This window comes from Pseudonaja textilis, chromosome 2 (assembly GCF_049901715.1).
Source record: "Pseudonaja textilis isolate UNSWEBS1 chromosome 2, rPseTex1.2, whole genome shotgun sequence".
Lineage (NCBI taxonomy): Eukaryota > Metazoa > Chordata > Lepidosauria > Squamata > Elapidae > Pseudonaja > Pseudonaja textilis.
The window spans coordinates 84,187,709-84,207,127 of record NC_141991.1 but is presented as its reverse complement, the minus strand read 5'-3'; the positions used below and the strand labels follow the sequence as shown (position 1 = coordinate 84,207,127).

Below are 19,419 nucleotides of genomic sequence, written 5' to 3'. Positions count from 1 at the left end.
TTTCAGCAGTCCAGACTCAGCAGTAGACTAGCAGTTATTTGCAGCATAAGCAGCTGCCTAGTCAGCATTGCATCTGGCCTATTGAAAAAACATGGCTAAAAAAAGAAAAAGTTTGTTTCCTAACTCAGCAGCAAGCAATGTTTAAGCAATCTCAATCCCAATAGCAGTGAATTAAAGTTCTTGGTGCTTTTTTGCAAGAGTACACACCAGAGAATATGCAAAGAAATTTTTCAGATGTTCAGCCTAGAGCCACTCACGGATCTATCCACTTTCCAGCAGCCCTCTGGTCTGACTGTGCAGCTTTTAAGTATGCTGTGGTTTCTTGCATTGGATTGACCTTTTAAGCATGGTCACCATACCCTTAGAGTTGGGGAAAGGTTAGGGCACAAAGTAAAAAAAAAGCTTTCTATAATAACATTAATCACAAGTTTTGCTTACATTTGTGAGAATTCCATAAGGAATTTGTGAGAATTCCATGAGTAATGCAGCATGAATTCCAATTAACCTTGGCTGTAAACCAACACCTATGAATGTCGACATAAATGTATCTTTGGAGACTGAAATCAAGTCACCAATTTGGCAGAAGTCCCTGGTCTTCTAAGGTAAAAGTAATTCTGCACAGAAAACAAGTTTTGTATTTAATGCCCTAGCAAGCCAAGGGCTTGACTAGTGATAAAATCAAATAATGTACCTGGTTTCGATAGCACATCCAATTTATATATTGAAATACATATGATAAGTAAGGTACATACAATCTGTTCACAGGGGAGCATGTGTTAATTAATATTGTGTAATTGAAAAATAGAGACGAGAATATCCACCTCTCTCTTTTAATATTTCATGGATCCACTAGAACAGAATGAAAATAAGCCATTTAGCTTATTAAATCATGTAATAAAACAGATTACTTAATTTCTGAAATATTTCAAAAATCATTGTTTAATATTTTGTTAGAAGGCTGGAAAAAGTAGTTGATACCAGCCATCAACACCTCCATTTTTCAAAAAGAACTCAAAACTGTTTGCCTGCATTTATAACGCACATAGATAGAGACATCTATAGGTAAATTTAATTTGTTATTGTTATTTAGTACTTTATAGTGATTCATACACAAAACAACTTGCTCTAGGTAGTGTAAACATCTATAATTAGATTGGAAGAAGAAACATTGGAGAGGAGGCAGAAGCAAAGCTGACCAGTAACGTGCATTTCTTTTTCCTTGTGACTGTATCCAAGAACGTTCAAATGTCATATATTTGCAATTTGGAAAGTGCCAGGCACTCCGAGCACCTGAAAATGCCTCTTGTATTCTTTGAGTTGGTCATCTCAGCCTAGGACAGTGATGGCAAACCTATGGCACGCGTGCTGGAAGTGGCATGCAGAGCCATCTCAGTGGGCCCACGAGCTGTTGCCCCACTCAGTTCCACTGCACATGTGTGCGCACCTCCGGCCAGCCAGCTGATATTCAGGTATCTGCCGCGCATGCGTGGCGGGGCAGAGTGCATGCGGGAGACAAATGTGCATGCACAGGGAGGCAGGGGGGAGTGCGGGGGGTCCCGTGTGCATGGGAAGGGGGCGGGGAGAGCATGGGGGGTGTCACACATGCATTGCGTTATGGGTGCAGGCATCTGTGCGTATGCAGGCCTGGCGGAACTTTCGGCACGCAATGACAAAAAGGTTAGCCATCATTGGCCTAGGACATATAACAGAGTTGTGCCTGCAGTAATGATACAAGGGAAAGGAGTTTCCATTTCACCATTGTCTGCTCTTCACCTGGACCTTGAAAGATTTTCTAATGTGGATTAGACTGTGAAACATTTCTGCCATAGGATTATCTACTTATACTTGTGGAGCTAATATATCACCAGCTTTGTGAAATCCATGGCAGCGTGTTCATAATCAGCAGTTCCATTTAAATGCAAGTTCATGGCTGTTTGTAATAAATTTTCCAGCACACAACTCAGTGTCCTCTTTTTCTCCTCATCTGACTCAGTGGGGCTCTGCTAGGTGTAATTTTTTACACTGACTATTGTTTGCACACACTGCGTGGATTGAAATATTACTTATCATTTACGTTAGTGGCTCCCTAGTGACTGTTGGCTGCTTTATCTGTAATTTCTGATGCCACATGCCCTCTCTCCAGCCTGCATAGATCTCAGCTGCATACATAAAGATGCCCTTGAGTCAAACTTGAATTCTGGTGACTACATAGACACAAACAAGGACAATTTTCTTGGCAGCAATTCAGATGTTATTTGCTCTTGCCTTCTTTAAGGATGTTTTTTTTTTGACTTTGACAGCCCTATAATACTTGGTTCAGATTAACCAGGTCCAAACCCATGCAGCATCAGCCAGGTGCTGCCATCTGCTGAGATAAGCTGAATATTTATGTTTGCTTGCGTTCCTGAACAAAACAGATTTATTGCTGGTTAACTCTGTGCAGATGCAGATGGTAGGGTTTCCATTCTCCTAACTCTCCCGACTGCCATGGTAGTGGAGCTGGAAAAGGGCAGCAAAGTGCTGCATTTTGGCTAAATTCCAGGGAATTAATTGTTATGTTTTCGAGGTCTCTGTACCCAGGAGTTCTAGGACATGTCAGGAAAGGACCTAAAAAAAAAGCAATGTTGTTCAGTTTGCTCATTTTTGCCCTCATGAAGTTGTATATACAAATGCACAACTATATGGGTAAGAATAGCATCAAACTGTGGACTAAAAGAGCCGGTGGCTAACTAGGATCACAAATGGACTTTTTTCAGCCTTTGAAATAATGGAGATTTCTATGCAATCAAAAGATTGTTGATATATTGCTTGGTTCATGCTGTTCTTCGTAACGGTAAGATTAATCATAATACAGTAAGCATACATAATAGTAGAAAGTCTGATTCAGTGGCAAGAATGATGTCCTGACATTCAAGGTAAGGTTGATTGGTTGGATGTCAGAATTAACTGGTTTATAGGAGAACATGCCTGCTAATGGTTTTCTAGCTAAGCTGCCTCCTTTCCTGGTAGCAAGGTTAGAAGAGGTTTGCTATGTGATCTGCAGGATTTTTCTTGGAGCAGTTGACCAGGAAGTAGCCTTGTAAGTCCTAAAACAGTCCATCAGACTCTGAGAGGGTTAGCTATTCAGAGACCTTACCTTAAACTAGGTATGAATGGCTACTTTCTGCGTGCAACAAACAAGGAAAGTATCAATGGGAATGTTTCCCAATGTGCGATTCCTATCATCTCAGTAACCCAATATATAGACTTAGTGAAGCATGAAGCCAATTAGTTTCCATTTTGCCAACATGAGTGGGTGTTTTACTCCTTTGCTGTAAGTGAAAGTTGGACACTTGTAGAATTATTAATGTGACTGAAACAAGGCTTCTTTATCCTAACATTTGTATAAAAGATAGAGTTGGGCAGTTTTGTTGAAGAATGTATGCACCCACTGACATTTCCTTTTCTATAGAACTATTGAAAGTACAGCAGTCCTGGTCTTATTCAGAAGCTAGGTTAATTTTAATACGTGAACATGTACAAACCGTAGTTTGAATGAAGGGAATCTCATTCTTTATCTTGAGCTCACACATGACTTTTGTTTAAGGGGCTCCAAATGCTGTGCTGTTTTGTAGGACGTGTTTCTTAGCTCTGGTTATATAGATACATGCTAGTAAACCATTTTTATTTTTCTTCTGACTCTCCCTTTAAATAAATTAATCTGTACAAAGATACTCCAGGCTTGAATGAAGCCCTCTGTTGATAGAAGTGTATAGGAAGTCCTTAGGAATAGGTTTAATAAATATGTTTGAGATATAGCTAATCATTGAAGACTAAGATGCAATCTAGAGCCACCAAATCTGGGTTGCAGAAATCCAGAGGTTCACTAGAGGGCAACAAAGAGCTAGAGAAGACTCTCTAGTACAGTGGTCCCCAACCTTTTTTGTGCCGCGGCCCGGTACCGGCATCACAAAATCATCCACGGCCCGGTACCAGTATCAGCACGCATGGCAAGGCGAGCTGAGCAACCGGCCAGCCAGCCGTCCCCCGCTTCTCCCCACCACCTTCAACTCCTCCTTTGTACCTGTGTTGATGGGCTTCGCAACGGCTTCGGGACGGTCGCTCGGCTTGCCTTGCCATGTATGCTGAAAGAATCCTCACGCCTTAGTTTTGTTCGAAGCCGCCCCCCCTCAATGAAACTAAGGCGTGAGGATTCTTTCAGCACCCAAACGCCGCTTTCTACCCGGAAAAGCTCACCGGAAGCACTTTTTCATCAAAACAAGATGATGGTGCCCAGCAAATGGGCGGCCCGGTAGAAATTGTTCCACGGACCGGTACCGGTCCGTGGACTGGTGGTTGGGGACCCCTGCTCTAGTAGACATCTGGATTTTTTCACTTTCTGTTAGAAATTTGTTCTTAATCATTTGATGATAATCTTGAATAGATGGTACCACTTTCTCTCTGTGCGTCAGTTGCAATCTCAGTCATTCTCTCCTACATACACACAAGTACTGTATATATGGCAAAAATAACTTCCCAGACAGCAATTAGTTCCATGCTAAAGGCCATATACCAAGGAGCCTTGAATGTTGCCCCTTCCACTGACGTCACTGGGAGCTCATTATCCTCATTATTGGATGTGAAATTCCTCTGGGGTGCTTTACATCTACTAGCGTTCTAAGTTATAATAATAGAAATACCTCAAATTGGCTTGACAGCAATAGGACAAAATGTGGATACCTTTGTACATTGAAAGAATATTTGAAAGATCTAATGTTTTATCCTTCCTTTTCTGAATATTTCAGGGCCTCTGTGCTTGCAGTCTGCATATGAATTCCATACTTAAAACCTGGCTTAATTTGGTTATTTCTGTAGTATAAATAACCAGTTGAACAGCAACCAAGTCTTGTTCCTGGAATGCATTGAAACGGGACAAAAGTCTCACTTGGGCATGCATACTAGAGAAAAACAGAACACCCAAGGGTGATGCGGGACAACTTGCTGGGTGGCACACGTAATTGCTTCTCTGAGCTGAAGCAACCTACATGCCCTGCCATCTGCTGCCTCAGTGCTTGCAGCTGTTCGGGCAACATATGTGCCAGCAGGAGGAAGTGGAGAAAGAAGGAAGGAGGGAATAAGTATGGCATTTCTTGTGAAGATTTCACTTCCTTGGGGGACATGGTGAATAAACTAGACATATCTCCTAGGATCTTCCTGGATATGATGAGAAAAAAATACTTGATGGCAGCTGCATAAACTTATGCTGTCTGTGTCTTCTCTTCTAAGAAGAGACAGCTTGAAGCAAGTTAATTTGAAAAGTAAACAGGTCCTGGAGATTGTCCACCAAACACTTCACAGTGAGTGGACATGTGGGTTTTCGTGTAGTTGATTATCAGCCTTACTTCCTTGAGGAAAATTCTAAGAGCACTAACTCTGTATTGGGAATGGTGTTCACTTAGATGTTAGGGGTGAAATTTTAATCGTACAACATGCTTTTAACTTCCTTTCATTTCACATGCTGCATTTTAAATTGCCACGTTTGACTTTTTTTAGAACTGGGCTGTGCATATAATCAGCTCTGTATCTTCATACAGTCTGCTTCCATGTTTGTTGCTTTTTTAAAATCTGGTTTAATGCAAAATATGATGATCATGGCACATATTATGTCTGGGATGCACAATACAGCGAGCCATCATTTATTGAAAAAAGCAGAATTTGCTGGGTTTGCACTATGCTACACCACAACTTACAAATTACTCAGTATATTAGGCCAAAACTAAACTTTTTTTGGGGGGGCTCAGTGTGATATGCAAATTCAGCATATTCATTCCTTACCTTAGGTTAAAAAATTGATTCTCCTGGGTTGGCTGCCATTCAGTTCAGTATCTTACCAGCTAGCAGAGAAAATGTCTACCAGTCATAAATGGTGCAATTCCTGCAGCAGGAATTGGGCAAGTCTGATCACAGGATTGTTGCCATTCCCAGACTTCTCCCATGACCTATTCAATTGTAGTAGAAGTTGAATAATGAAAAGGCTACAAGAGATTTGAATCATGACAGATTTGAGCAGATTTTTTCTCCTTTGCTTTTATAAAAGCAGCTAATAGTAATTTCTAGATTCCTTGATTTCTAGATTCATCCATGTTTTGTTGGGAGAAACTAAGAGATGGGGCTGTCATTCGACTCTTAGGCTTTTTTAGCCTTTCACAAAATGGGTAAGGACCATGAATTTAAAGCATGTCCATATTGCCAGCTGAACAGTCTACTCTAGCACCATTGTGTAAGTCTTTTAGAGAGACAACAGATTGATAGCAGGTCATTCAGTTGAAAGGAAGGAAGCTCACTCACATGAACTTGAAAGGCCAATGAGTCCCCCTCTACTCTAACCCATTCTTGGGCACTTTGCCTCCAAAATAATAGATGGCAAAGCTTTGCAGCCATCACTGAGTTCTGTTAAAGGGGTTAAACGCTGCTGTGATACTGGTGCGTTGTGAAAGAATTAAGCCTGACCCACTCATAGGCTGAAAATAAAGCAACACCATGGGTTTGCTGCAAAAAAACAAAAAGTATGTTAGCAGGCATGTTTGTCCCACAGTTAGACACAAGGGAAAAAGTTCAATCTGAAACAGTCAATTCTCCTCCATGCTGCAGCAAGAGCCCAGGATGGGTAGACTCCTTCTTATGATATCATTAAGCTGAGTCTGTACTTGTGTATAAAAAGCCAGCCCCCAGGAGAACCCCCAGCTTTGACTCAGCTTCTTTAAGTCACAAGCTGTGTATCTGAAAGTGTTAGCTTTTTATTCAGTGATTTTCTACAGAAGCTACCCTTGCTTCAATCAGCTCCCAGGGATCCGGGCAGCTGCAACTTCAGGAGAGCGGGGCTCCATTCTCCTGCAATGTTGGGATAAACATTTTCCCAAGCACTACTAGGCAAGCAGGGAAGTGTCTGAGACCTTGCCCATAGCCGCAGTTTGTCTGATGGTAAAACTGATCGGCAAACTGATAACAGAGCCAGCCAGTGGGAGATCACATGGGAGGAAATATCTTCCTTCTCTGGCTGATCTGATCGCTCGGGGCTTGCAATAGCATGGAGAAGAATGGACATTGGTAAATTTACCTGTGAACGCCCTTTCTATCTATGCTGTGAGAGAGCCCAGCCCCTCCCTTGATTCATCTGGAGATGGTAAGGCATGTTAATGTATTGGATTGTTTGCTTTCAGAGACACTTCTTCAGTCTGTCAAGTATCTTCTCCAAAGCTGGGGATTCTCCCAGGGGCTGGCTTTTTATATACAAGTACAGACTCAGCTTAATGACATCATAAGAAGGAGTCTACCCGTCCTAGGCTCTCTCGCAGCATAGATAGAAAGGGTGTTCACAGGTAAATTTACCAACGCCCAATTGCTTTTACAGCAGCCAGGCTTAACTTATACTTCCAGAGAATCAGGGTTATTTGTTCTCTCGATCTACAAAAGCTGAAATTTGTGAAGCAGGAACCAACAATTCTTAGATCAAATGGAATTGTTATGTAAACAGTGGTGGCTGTCTCCCACGGTCTTAAAGAGAGTGACAAAAGATCTATTGAGTTGGACAGTACATCCCAGCAACAGTGATTAATCATGGGTCTTGTGTTTTTTGTCAGAAAGGTAAATATAAAGAAATCATAGAAACAGAATAGGACAAAATAGTAGCCCTTTTTCATTATTATTAATAAGGTCTAATAAAGAGCCATTTGAACCTTTTCCCCAGAATGTGACACCAAAGGTCTAACCACACTTTCGCCAGTTGACATTGAAATATCCATTTGCTTTTCATATTATTGTTTTGATTATACTCCTAGCCTCAGAGTCAGCTTCAGAGATCTCTATTACATGTGGGGTTTTCTGTCTCCTTGACTTCTACGAACTTCAGTTGACAGATTAGGTTGGTGTGTGTGTTTATATATATATTCTCAGAGTCTACATAACTTGATAAGCAGAAAAAAGCCATATATATATGGCCTTTTTCTGCTTATCAAGTTTTGTAGACTCTGAGAATCTCCTGCTGTTAATTGGTTAAAAAAATAGTTTGTACAGAGCAGAAATTTACTGTGGTATCTGGTAGGATCTTCTGGTTAAGAGGGTGATTTGAGAAGCAATAACTCCTCTGGGAAAAAAATCTGCCATTTATATTTCTGCCAATGTTTAAGTTAAAGGAAGTGATTAAAGGCTATTTCAGTAACAGTATTAAGGGAGTTGTCCTTATTAATATTAGAAGATAGTATTATCTCTGTGGTGGCTCATATAAAGGTCAAACAGAAATCCACATCTGGTCTAACTTCTTTCTATTGTGAGTTGAAAGTCTTAAAGATCCTAAAAAGGAAAAACATATTTCATATTTATTGTGAAAAGCTGAGAGTTGAGGCACATAAGTAAAATATAGGTATTTACAAATCAAGTTTTTGTCTTGTTAGCTTGCATTCTATCTCAAAAGGTTAATGTGTTTGGATTTCATTTCAAAATATCATTAGCTGTAAAAGCATAATCGTTTAGTGAAATCAAATGCGAAGCAATTCTCGTGTATGTATATGTGTGTGTGTGTGTGTGTGTGTTTTCTTAAGTTTTCGTGGGTACTTACTTACAAAAAAATTTCCACACCACTAGCCAGGCAAACATCTGGGCACAAACAGATTCCCCCTGATACCTCCAGCACAAACACACCCCAACCAGGCACCCAGATGAAACCTAGCTTCCTAACTAATGATAGCCGTCCATTTACCCGGAGCCAAGCTGCACTAAAGGCCTCCAATAAAGTAACACAATGTTGCCAGCCAATCAAGATACAAAAAGAGCCAAAAAACAGACAGACGATATTAGAAACACCAATCAAGCAGAACACAGCAAACTCCAAGACCAATAAACACAGACCAAGACTCCCAACCAATCAGGGTGAAGAAAAAAACCATTCTGGCACAGCAATAGGCTGCCCCAAATTTAAATCTGAAACCACTGTAAAAACCTGACTCACAGATGAACACTATACAGAAGCCTGATGGCAGGTGAGATTCTGCCAAAACGTTGCTACAACTTTAAAAGCACAACTACAATGATGTGGGAAAATACCCGAACAAAGCTGAATGCCATACATGTGTGTGTGTGTGTGTGTGTGTGTGTGTGTGTGTATTGCTAAACTACAACTTGCGGAATCTTTGATATTCTCTGAATTTGGTTGTTTGCCTGTAGATGTTTCATCACCTGACTAGGTAATATCATCAGGACTAGTTAGTGTGGGTTTGCTTCATATTGTATATATAGTAGCTTGCCCTGCCAGTGATGTGAGGTGTAATTTTCTCCCTGGTAGTTCTTTGATTTAGATGTTGTTTTTTGTTTGATTGTTTATCTGATATTAATCCCTGCTTATCTAAGTATAGATTGTTGGAGAGGATGTGTTCTGTGGTTATTTGATCCCTGATTGAATTCAAGAAGAAGTATGGTAAACTTCACAGATATGAACTTTAGACAAACTAAGTAATCGTCCAAAATACATGTATGGCAGTATTTGAACAGATCACTTATATATTTGGAAAATGAATGGCAAGGTGGAATGAAAGTTATAGGACATAGCCATGAAGCTAAGAAATGAATGATAAAGTGTTTATAGAAGAAAAATTTCAATACTATGAATAGTATTTTAGTCTGTGGAGAAATTTGAATTTTTGAAATGTTTGTATGTGTGATTTAAGAGATGATGGAACTTTAGATGCTTATAAATATATCCATAATTAGTTATTAGTATTATGGGTTTAATTTCTATTACAGGATATGCATTCAGTTTCCCAAAGGAAAATGTACAGTTTGTAACAAACCAAAACCAGGAAAGTAATATATTATAAATCTTGCTTTTCATGACTTGATATAATATCTACTCATTCAATACTTCTCATTGATATGCTAATTAATCTAAAATGAAAGAATTTAGTGGTGTGTAAACAACATCTCCATATTTATAAAATGTATTTTTTTTTACTTTTGACCAGCAATGTGACAGTTCTCAATCAACCCCCTCCCAGCTTCAACCAGTTAAAGAAATTGGGTTGTTTTCTTCTTATTTCCCTCCCTTCCCCCAGCATGGAGACATTATCACCATGGTTACCTGGATACCTGTTTAGAGGAGGATGTGCTGTAGCAATTTAGCTATTGAAATCTCTTGTCATTTTGCCTTTAAGCAGAAATTCATCAATACTTCATGGGTTTAAAATGAATGGTTGCTTAAGCAATGTTTATACTAAGTGGCAATAGATTTTGATCAAGAATGATAAAAACTGAAATGAATTTGAAACATTACTGGACAGTGGTCAAGTAGCTTTGTCAGTGACACACAGAGGAAGTAAAAAGATTAAGATTATGGACAACATGAAGCAAAGTTAGATAATGAGGGATTTCTGTTACCACTTTGTCCTGTATTTTATATGTGAAATATACTTTGGGATTTTTTTTAATATCGTGTTGATTCTTTAAAAGGTAAGGATATTTTTATTATAGTTGGTGACTAGTTCAGAAGATGCAAAAAGCATCATAACAAGCATAATTCTTTTTATTAAAGCATCACTATGAAATCCTAAAGATAAGATCATATTTTCCTGTGTAAAGCAAAGGCAGCAATAAGAAATTTTGTGACTTTTTTTGGAGAAGTTCCTATCCAATCATGTAAAACAATAAAATTGCCTGCAGAGCAGGTAGAACTACTGTTAGCAGTTGGAGTTATTATAGGGAAGCTGCTATAGAAAGGACATTGAAAGCACACGTGGCCTGGAGTCTCAGGTTTCCTGCAGATTACAAGGACAAGTTTGTTCTGCAAAAAAGGGGGTATTGTTATCCATTCCTTTCAGCATTGCAGAGGGCAGGATATTGAAGCAAGCCAAGAGGCATCTACAGTATGCTGGATAGATAATTTGCTGGCATGAAAGCTTTCCTTCCCACTCATATTGGTTACCTGTACTGTACCTTATTGGAAAGTTAAGCAAAGGACATACTGTAAGTTTAATATTTTCAAAGAACTAATATTTTGAATTCTTGGCAATTTTGCCAAGCAGATGCTGGCGTTTTTGGTGGGGGAGACTAACATCGTTCATAAATCCAAAGCGCATTATATTGTGTTTTATTTGCTGTTTAGGTAAATGAACGTGTTCCTTCTTTTCTTCCCCTGCTTGTCTTTTTGGACACAGAAATCGTTGTTCTCATTTGTCAGAATCCATTGTTAGAGCACAAAGTGTGAAGAAACCTTTAGAAAGTAAGCCTAGCATGATAAAAGCTAAAAGGTCTAAAAGTCACATTATGAGTGCATTACTAACAATCTGAGTGCATTGCTAACAATCATCTTTTCTAGGTAGGGCAGCTCAAGAAATAGACAAAGTACGGATTGCAGGAATGCTGGAGTAAATAAGGAATGAAGTAAGTTGGAATAATTGAATTGAGAAAGCCTGAAAAAGTCTCCCACTCTCCCATCTTAAACAAAACACAATCAAGGTGAGGTTATTTTCAGCATCTTTCTCAGGCATCAGTCTCAGGAATAGTTAAATCTCTTCTCAAAGTCCTCCTTCCCCTAGTATTTCATTCCCTCCTTTATAGCTCTGTCCTTGATAGCTCTCTCATACCTTCTCCAAGGTTAGTTCTGAATATCTTTATGTAAGGCCACTTCTCTACTGTACTCATACACTGTACCCATGCTGTAGCCAGGTAAGCAGGCTGAAGAAAAATCTGATTGTCCTCGGAGCTCTCTGAGCTTGGTTGTTTTCTTGCAAACATTTCAATACCCAAGACATCAGTGTCACTAGCACTGGTGGGTAATGAAACATCTGGAAGAAAACAACCAAGCTCAAAGAACACCAAGGACTAAGGACCGCCATTTCAACTCTGAGTACAAATATTCTCTTTTGTTGAAAAAAAAGTCTATCCAACACTCTTCCAGGAGCATGATATTTATAACATCTGTCTAACATGTAGAGGGTCATTGATTCAAAACCCTAGATAATTTTTCCTACTTTTCCCCCCTGAACTTTCTACTTCATTTAAAAAAAAACAACCCGCAAATTTACTTATTTCATGATTTTGCTGTCATTTGAAGTACATGGGTTTCATCCTACCCCCAAGTAGCCCCAGTGCATAAGTACTACTGAGGATTTATCATTGCAATTACCTTGTGCCAGGTAGCAAAATAGTTCAGTGTCAATGATGAACTAGATTTTTTTTAAGGCTAGTTGGACAGTAGGAAGCTCAGTGAAGAAAAAAAGAACAATTGGTGGCAGGGCAGGGCAGGGATTTCTGTGACATTTTTTTGTATGTCTGGCAAATACTAGATGCTACTAGAATAGTGATAGTAGTAACTGCAGCAAAGGTTGGGGGAACTAAACCTGGAAAAATGCTATTTTTTTTTGTAATGATACTTCAGAGAGTAGCCGTCGACCTAGATAATGAACATTTACATAAATGCCCTTTGTGATCATATTAAAAGCAACTGTGTTCTCTTCGCTGGTGAGGTAAAACTATTCAACACCACCGACAACATTGCTACCCTTCAAAAAGACCTTGACTATGTATCAGAATGGTCAAACAAGTGGCAACTTCAAATCTCAACCAAAAAATGCTCTGTCTTACACATTGGGGAAAAAAATCAGAACATAAAATACAAGATGGATGGACACAAACTTGTAGGTGACCCACATTCTGTCAATGACCTTGGAATACTCATCTCTAATGATCTAAGTGCTAAAGTCCACTGTAACAACATTGCCAAAAAGGCATTAAGAGTTGTTAACTTAATCTTGTGTAGCTTCTTCTCTGGCAATATTGTACTGCTAACTAGAGCATACAAAACATTTGCTAGATCAATTCTCGAATACAGCTCATCTGTCTGGAATCCGTACTGCATATTGGACATTAATACAATTGAGAGAGTACAGAGATATTTCATGAGAAGAGTCCTCCACTCTTCTGTTTGCAACAGAATACCTCATACCTTCAGACTTGAGATTTTGGGCTTAGACAACTTGGAACTACACCACCTTCTGTCTGACCTAAGCGTAACACATAAAATTATCTGCTACAATGTCCTACTTGTCAATTACTACTTCAGCTTCAATCACAACAATACACGAGCACATAATAGATACAAACTTAAGACAAACTGCTCCAAACTCGATTGCAGAAAATATGACTTCAGCGATACAGTTGTCAATGTCTGGAATGTACTTCTTGACTCTGTGGTCTGTTCCCCAAACCTCCAAAACTTTAACCTTAGACTGTCTACTGTTGACCTCTCCCCATTCCTAAGAGGTCTGTAAGGAGCATGCATAAGAGCACCAACGTGCCTACCATCCCTGTCCTAATAACCCATTTTATTCGTACCCATTTCATGTACTCACAATATGTTCCTAATTATATCTGTTATCTAAAACATGCTTGACAAAATCAATAAAATAAAAAAATAAAATAAAAATTTCTGCCACTGCACAGTGGAGGGACTTATTTAGCGTTAAAGGTAAACCAGAGAACAATGCTTGAGCTGTTAGAAGCCATAAAACTCTAAGCACAGAGCAAGAAAATATTCATAGAATCACATTTGCAGTGTTTTGGGGATGATATCTACAGTATTTCTACCTCCAGAAACAGTGTAACCACCCAACCTTGCAAAGCAGATGTGCTGAAGAACGCTTGGATTATTTTTGGTGCTATTACAGCTTCTCCAAGAAAGAGGTGAGACTTTCTTGAGTCAAGTGTTTTTCTTGACAGCAATATGGCTGTTTCTTTTTTTTTTCTGGAATTTTTTAATAGTCTTTCATCCAAATACTACCAGTCTACTTCTAGCCTTTTTTTTTCAAGATCATCCAAATTCACCAACATTACACCCCTTGTGGCTTTTATGCATAAGATTTACTATTATTAAATTATCTGAAGTTACGTGAGAGGCAAAACAGCAAACAACGTTAAGAGTCAAGGAGAAACAGAATGACAGAACAGTAACCTTTCTGTAAAAGAAATTACAATTGTGAAGAAGGTAGAGGACACTTGCTTGGAGCACCCCAGGGCCCATTCTTTGCCTCAAGTCCCTTTTTATAATAACATAAACTCTAACAACGTAACAACTATATTTACAACATAAATTGTAGAATACTGTAGTTCTCTATTGGTTTGCCTCACTTTTTTCCTTCAAAAATGAAAGGAAAACCACCTTTTTCAATAATGCTTCAGACTCTAGTTATCTCAGGCCATATATAGATGAGATATTTGACGATGGATCAGGATGGCAGATCCATTTTTATTGGATTACTGGAAAGTGGAATGGCCAGGTGACCATTTGCATGCTGTTCATACAACTGTCCAAGACTTCACTATGCGGAATACAACATTAACAGAAGAGTGATTCTTTTTCTTACAAATCACATTTTTCCACATTCTTTCATTTGAATAACAAAAGCAATCAGGAGACTTGTATGGTTTTTGTAATACTTTTGAAAAATTTCCCATGCTGACGACTTGTTCCTGAAGCCTCTAGTTAAATGCAATTCTAACAGCTGAGAAGAAAATTATGTCCCCTGCTTATTGGCATCTCTTTAGCTCAGAAGGTCAGCTGCGTACCAATGAGCCAGAAAAAGCTCTGATCAAACATATGTTTGCTCATTTTTGCCATTCGTTTTTTGAGACAAAGGAAGCAGCATGTGTCAACCATTATATTCCCTTGGGAAAATAATTTTTCACTCTTTATGAAGTGAATTATTTTTATAAATGCTTATTTTTATAACCATGAAAATATATATCTACATATCTATATCTATTTATATACACACATATATACAGATATATACAGATACACACACACACTATATATATATATATATATACTGTGTGTGTGTATATGTGTACACAAACATATATTTGAAGCAATGTTGTTTTCCTTGAAATAGATATGTGAAAATTTTGCCCTTTTGATTCTGTTTTAGACTGATCTTCTCCAACCTGTCCTGGAGAAAACTCAGTGTTTTTCAACCTTAGAAAATATAAGATATAACAGATAATCAGAGTTGGAAGGGACCTTGTAGGTCATCTAGTCCAACCCCCCCACTCAAGCGGGAGACTCTACACCATTTCTGACAAATGGCAGTCCAATCTCGAAAGTCTCAAGTGATTGATGCTCCCACAACTTCCGAGGGCAAGCTGTTCCATTGGTTGATTGTTCTTGTTGGGTATATGGATACACCAACTGGTTTGGGTGAATGAATATATAAAACCTAGGTTTAAGTGTTTGCAACTTTAAGCTCCAAACTGCAATGTCATCGCATAATTATGGGTGCGGTTGCAGGCTGCAATATTAGGCAGTGAGAGACACGTAACACTTCCTGGTCCTGCTTCCTGGTTTCTGATCCTGGTCTCGAGTTCCTGATGTTACTGGTCTCTGGTCTGTCTGCTGTCTGTCTGCCTACTACTGTTTACTCCTGTATCAGATGTCTACTGTGCAAGATACTTCTCTCTACTGAACACAAGGACTGTTTGCTTGGTGAGCTGTGGATTCAGCATTGTCTTTGAGAGAAAGGTATCTTAAGAAGAAGATTTACAAGCAGATAAAGACATTGTATTTACTGTTTAAAAGACTAGGTAACTGGATAGATATACTGGATACTGACATATGGACTGAATGACTCTTCTTTATCTCTGTGTGTATTAAATACCTATTTAAAACCACAAACAGTGTTTTTGTCTCAAGTGTGTGTATACTCTTGGGCCCAGCCTCACTCTCATTTGGCTGCCTGGCTTGACTGCTGCTGTGCACTCTGCTCGGGGGTTTGTCCCCAAACACTAACAGTTCTTGCTCTCAGAAAGTTTCTCCTTATTTCCAGGTTAAATCTCTCCTTGTTCAGTTTCCATCTATTATTCCTTGTCTGGCCTACAGGCACTTTAGAAAATAGCTTGACCCCTTCCTCTCTATGGCGGCCCCTCAAATATTGGAAGACTGTTATCATGTCTCTCCCTATATGGATTCAGCTCCCAGAATTCCCCAGTCCTGCCTTATAGAACATTCCATGGTAGTGCCATTCCTCTTAATGTTCTGGAAGTTTCTAAACATCTGGTTGTGCCCTAGGAGGTCACAAGAATTGGAGACTTGTTCAGCAGCTCCAGTATTGAGATGAATGCTTTTGCAAATTGTTTTTGTTGATACGGGATGTTTGGCTTGTAATTGCTATGGTAAACTGTCTCCATGTAACCTAAAGATTAGAACCAGAGTCTTCCTTCCTGTTGCACTACTTAAGGAGTCCCTATTTCATGTCTTGCTATCATAATTAAATTCATGGCACAAGATCCTTTTCATCACATTACCTAGCCCTCAAAATTCCCAGTTATGTCTAGTCCATAACTTCAAAGTTGATTAAAACAAAGATTTTGTAAGGTCTTTGTGTTAGAATTTGTTTCCTCCAAGCTGTTCTTTTTGATACTACTGATTGGGTTATCATGTTGCTTAGGTTTTCCTTTTAATATTGTGTGAAGGATATATTTGGATCTTTATTATAATATGTCATCTTAAGGTCCCTTGTCAGTCTTCTGAAAATGCAAGATTTTGAAAAGGAAGCATGTTTTCTAAATAGTTCAACCTCTTCTTTGTCTTGTGTTAGGAAGACTGTTTTAATAGTGTGTTTTAAATGACATGATGGATTTGTAATTTTTTTTAATGTTATTGGCAGGGGTCTCCTTTAATCTGGTTATTTTGATTCTAAAATAGAGGCTTGACAACAGATAAATAATAAATCCCTGTGTGATTTCAACTGGGAAACTGGAATTGTTGGTAAAGAGAAGGACATTTATGTGTTCTTTTTCCGCAAATCCATAACCTATGAGCTTCCAAAGGGTACCTCTGAATGGCAACCACACTGTGAAAACAGATCAGAAACCCAGAGTTGCTTGAATGTGTTACTCATTTAAATTAAAAAAGCTCAGTATTTTTCTCCTTGCAGCAGTGCTTGGCACTTATATGCATAAAATCCCCACCTCCCTTCCTACCCGCTGCTATCTGTCTTTCTTTTTAATCTGGTTTCTTAGTAACATTCCTGAAGTGGAAATTTCAAAAAACACAAAATGGCCTTTAATAGCTTTAAGAAGAAAGGTTACTGAGAGAGAGGCTTTTTCTTCCATTTTCGACTTTATTGTATAAGAGAATTAAAGAAATTTAAGAGAGTGATGGCAAGTTAAACCCTGATTATAAAATCATCAAGGTATGTTTTAATCTCATGCCTGATCATTAAAATTAATTTGTTCCACTGAAAATGATTAACTGGTGTAAGTTAACCACAATTTAAATTTCTGTCTAGGGTCCAATATTTTAATCAAAAATCACAAAGCTTGTTGGGAATTTTGGATGACAGGAAGGATATTTCTTGTCCTGTTTCTTACTTTTCTGTTAATCTGTGGAATGGGTTTCATTTAGTAAACCATTTGGTTGGATAAAGATCTAGGATCTGAGTCAAGTGGGCATGATTTTTAAAAAATAAAAATCCAAGGTGAATTACCAACTTTCTGCCTTCTAGAAATTCTACTGACCTTTCAAAGATTCATATTGCTCATCCCAAATCAACACACATTTCTAGAAAATGTGTGATACCTATGTATTCTCAAATTATGTATCCTGCTGTAGTGTCAGCCCAATCTGCCTTATACTACAGGTTAAAATCTTTCCCTTTATCCTGTCAGCCTGACAAGCCCGTAGTCCTTGTGACTGAAAGCGTTGAGGGTTGTGAGATGCCACACACCAGCCTCTCTGTCTTCTCGATTAGGTCATGCAGTGTTTGCTAATTAAGAAATATGAAATAGTTTAGGAGAGTGTCAGTGAACAATCTATTGTATTTTAAAATTTGGTGAGAGGGAAGAAACATTAAAGCGTTATTAAGATAATAGCTATTGTATATGCTATATTAAAATAAAATGATATTTAAAAAACCCACCAAATTATGCAGACAGTTTCTCAAGTTTGTACAGTTTGGCAAAGTAAAAATTTACAAGATTTTAGGCTTAAAAATACTGTAAGAAGGAGAAAATGATATCTTAAAAATGTTTGTGTTCTCCTAATTTAAATATTCTAATATTCTAGGAAAAACTTTAACAATGTTAGAATTTCCAAATCTGTACAATGATATAGAATGCCTTCTAAATGTCTATTATGGAAAATTTCATAATTGCATTCACCTTTTTCATCTCAAGCTGCATATCTATTGACTTCAGACATAAAGTAGGACCATATCATGCTCTGTATCAAATCTCACTCTGTGATTCACCAAGTAAGATAGTCCTTGATTTAATGACCACAACTGAGCCCAAAAGTTCTGTTAAGTAAGATTTTTGTTAGGTGAGTTTTGCCCCATTTTACGACCTTTCTTGCCTCAGTTGTTAAGTGAATTATTGCAGTTAGATAAGTTAGTAACTCAGTTATTAAGTAAATCTGGATTCCCCATTGACTTTATTTGTCACAAGGCTACAAAAGGTATTCACATGACCTCGGGGCACAGCAATGGTCATAAATATGAACCAGTTGCCAAGCATCTGGATTTTGATCACATGACCATGGGTTATGCTGCAAAGGTCATAACTGAAAAATGGTTATAAGTCACTTTTTTCAATGCTGTTGTAAATGAGTTGTCACTAAACGAACTGTTCTAAGTTGAGGACTACTCATACAGGTAGTCCTTAACTTATGATCACAATTGAGCCCAAAATTTCTGTTGCTAACTGAGACATTTGTTAAGTTTTGCCTTATTTTATGACCTTGCTTACCACAGTTGCTAAGTAAATCACTGCAGATGTTAATTAGTAACACAGTTGTTAATAAATGAATCTGGCTTCCCCATTGACTTTGCTTGTCAGAAGGTCACAAATGGGAATTATATGATCCTGGGACACTGCAACTTCATAAATATGAGTCAGTTGCCAAGCATCTGAATTTTGATCATGTGTCCATGGGGATGCTGCAATGGTCGTAAATGTGAACAATGGTCCTAAGTCACTTTTTTCAGTGCCACTGTAACTGAACGATCACTAAGTGAACTATTGTAAGACCTGTATATTAATTTCAAACATCTAACATATGTTGCGTTCCTTGGTAAGAACAAATTTTCAAAGTATATGATGTTTCGGATACTATAAGAAGCAAAATCATGACTAGAATTTACATTCTCACCAGGAAGTTCAGCAGCACCAATACACTGTATTATTTATTTACATCCATCCAGACACTTGATAAATATATAAATATGTAGAAATGCATACAAATATTTTCTACAGAAAATAACTATTCATTTCACCTATAGTTTGTGCCTTTTGTAATACCGTTTTCAATATAAACCATAACTTAAAGTCTGCCTTCTTTAAAAAAGTACATTTTTCTTCTTTCTTCTCTAATGTTATACTACTCCCCTGTATCCATTATAA

General features: G+C 38.2%; 2 protein-coding genes across 2 annotated transcripts in view; both read left to right on the top strand.

The window, feature by feature from the left end:
* Positions 1-19,419, top strand: part of PPP2R2B (protein phosphatase 2 regulatory subunit Bbeta) — a 242,200-nt gene that overhangs the window by 19,489 nt on the left and 203,292 nt on the right. The gene's annotated exons all lie outside the window — the stretch shown is intronic.
* Positions 12,426-13,295, top strand: LOC148126940 (uncharacterized). Its single transcript, XM_087927676.1, has one exon. The coding sequence runs from the start codon at positions 12,426-12,428 to the stop codon at positions 13,293-13,295; it is 870 nt and encodes a 289-aa protein (XP_087783802.1).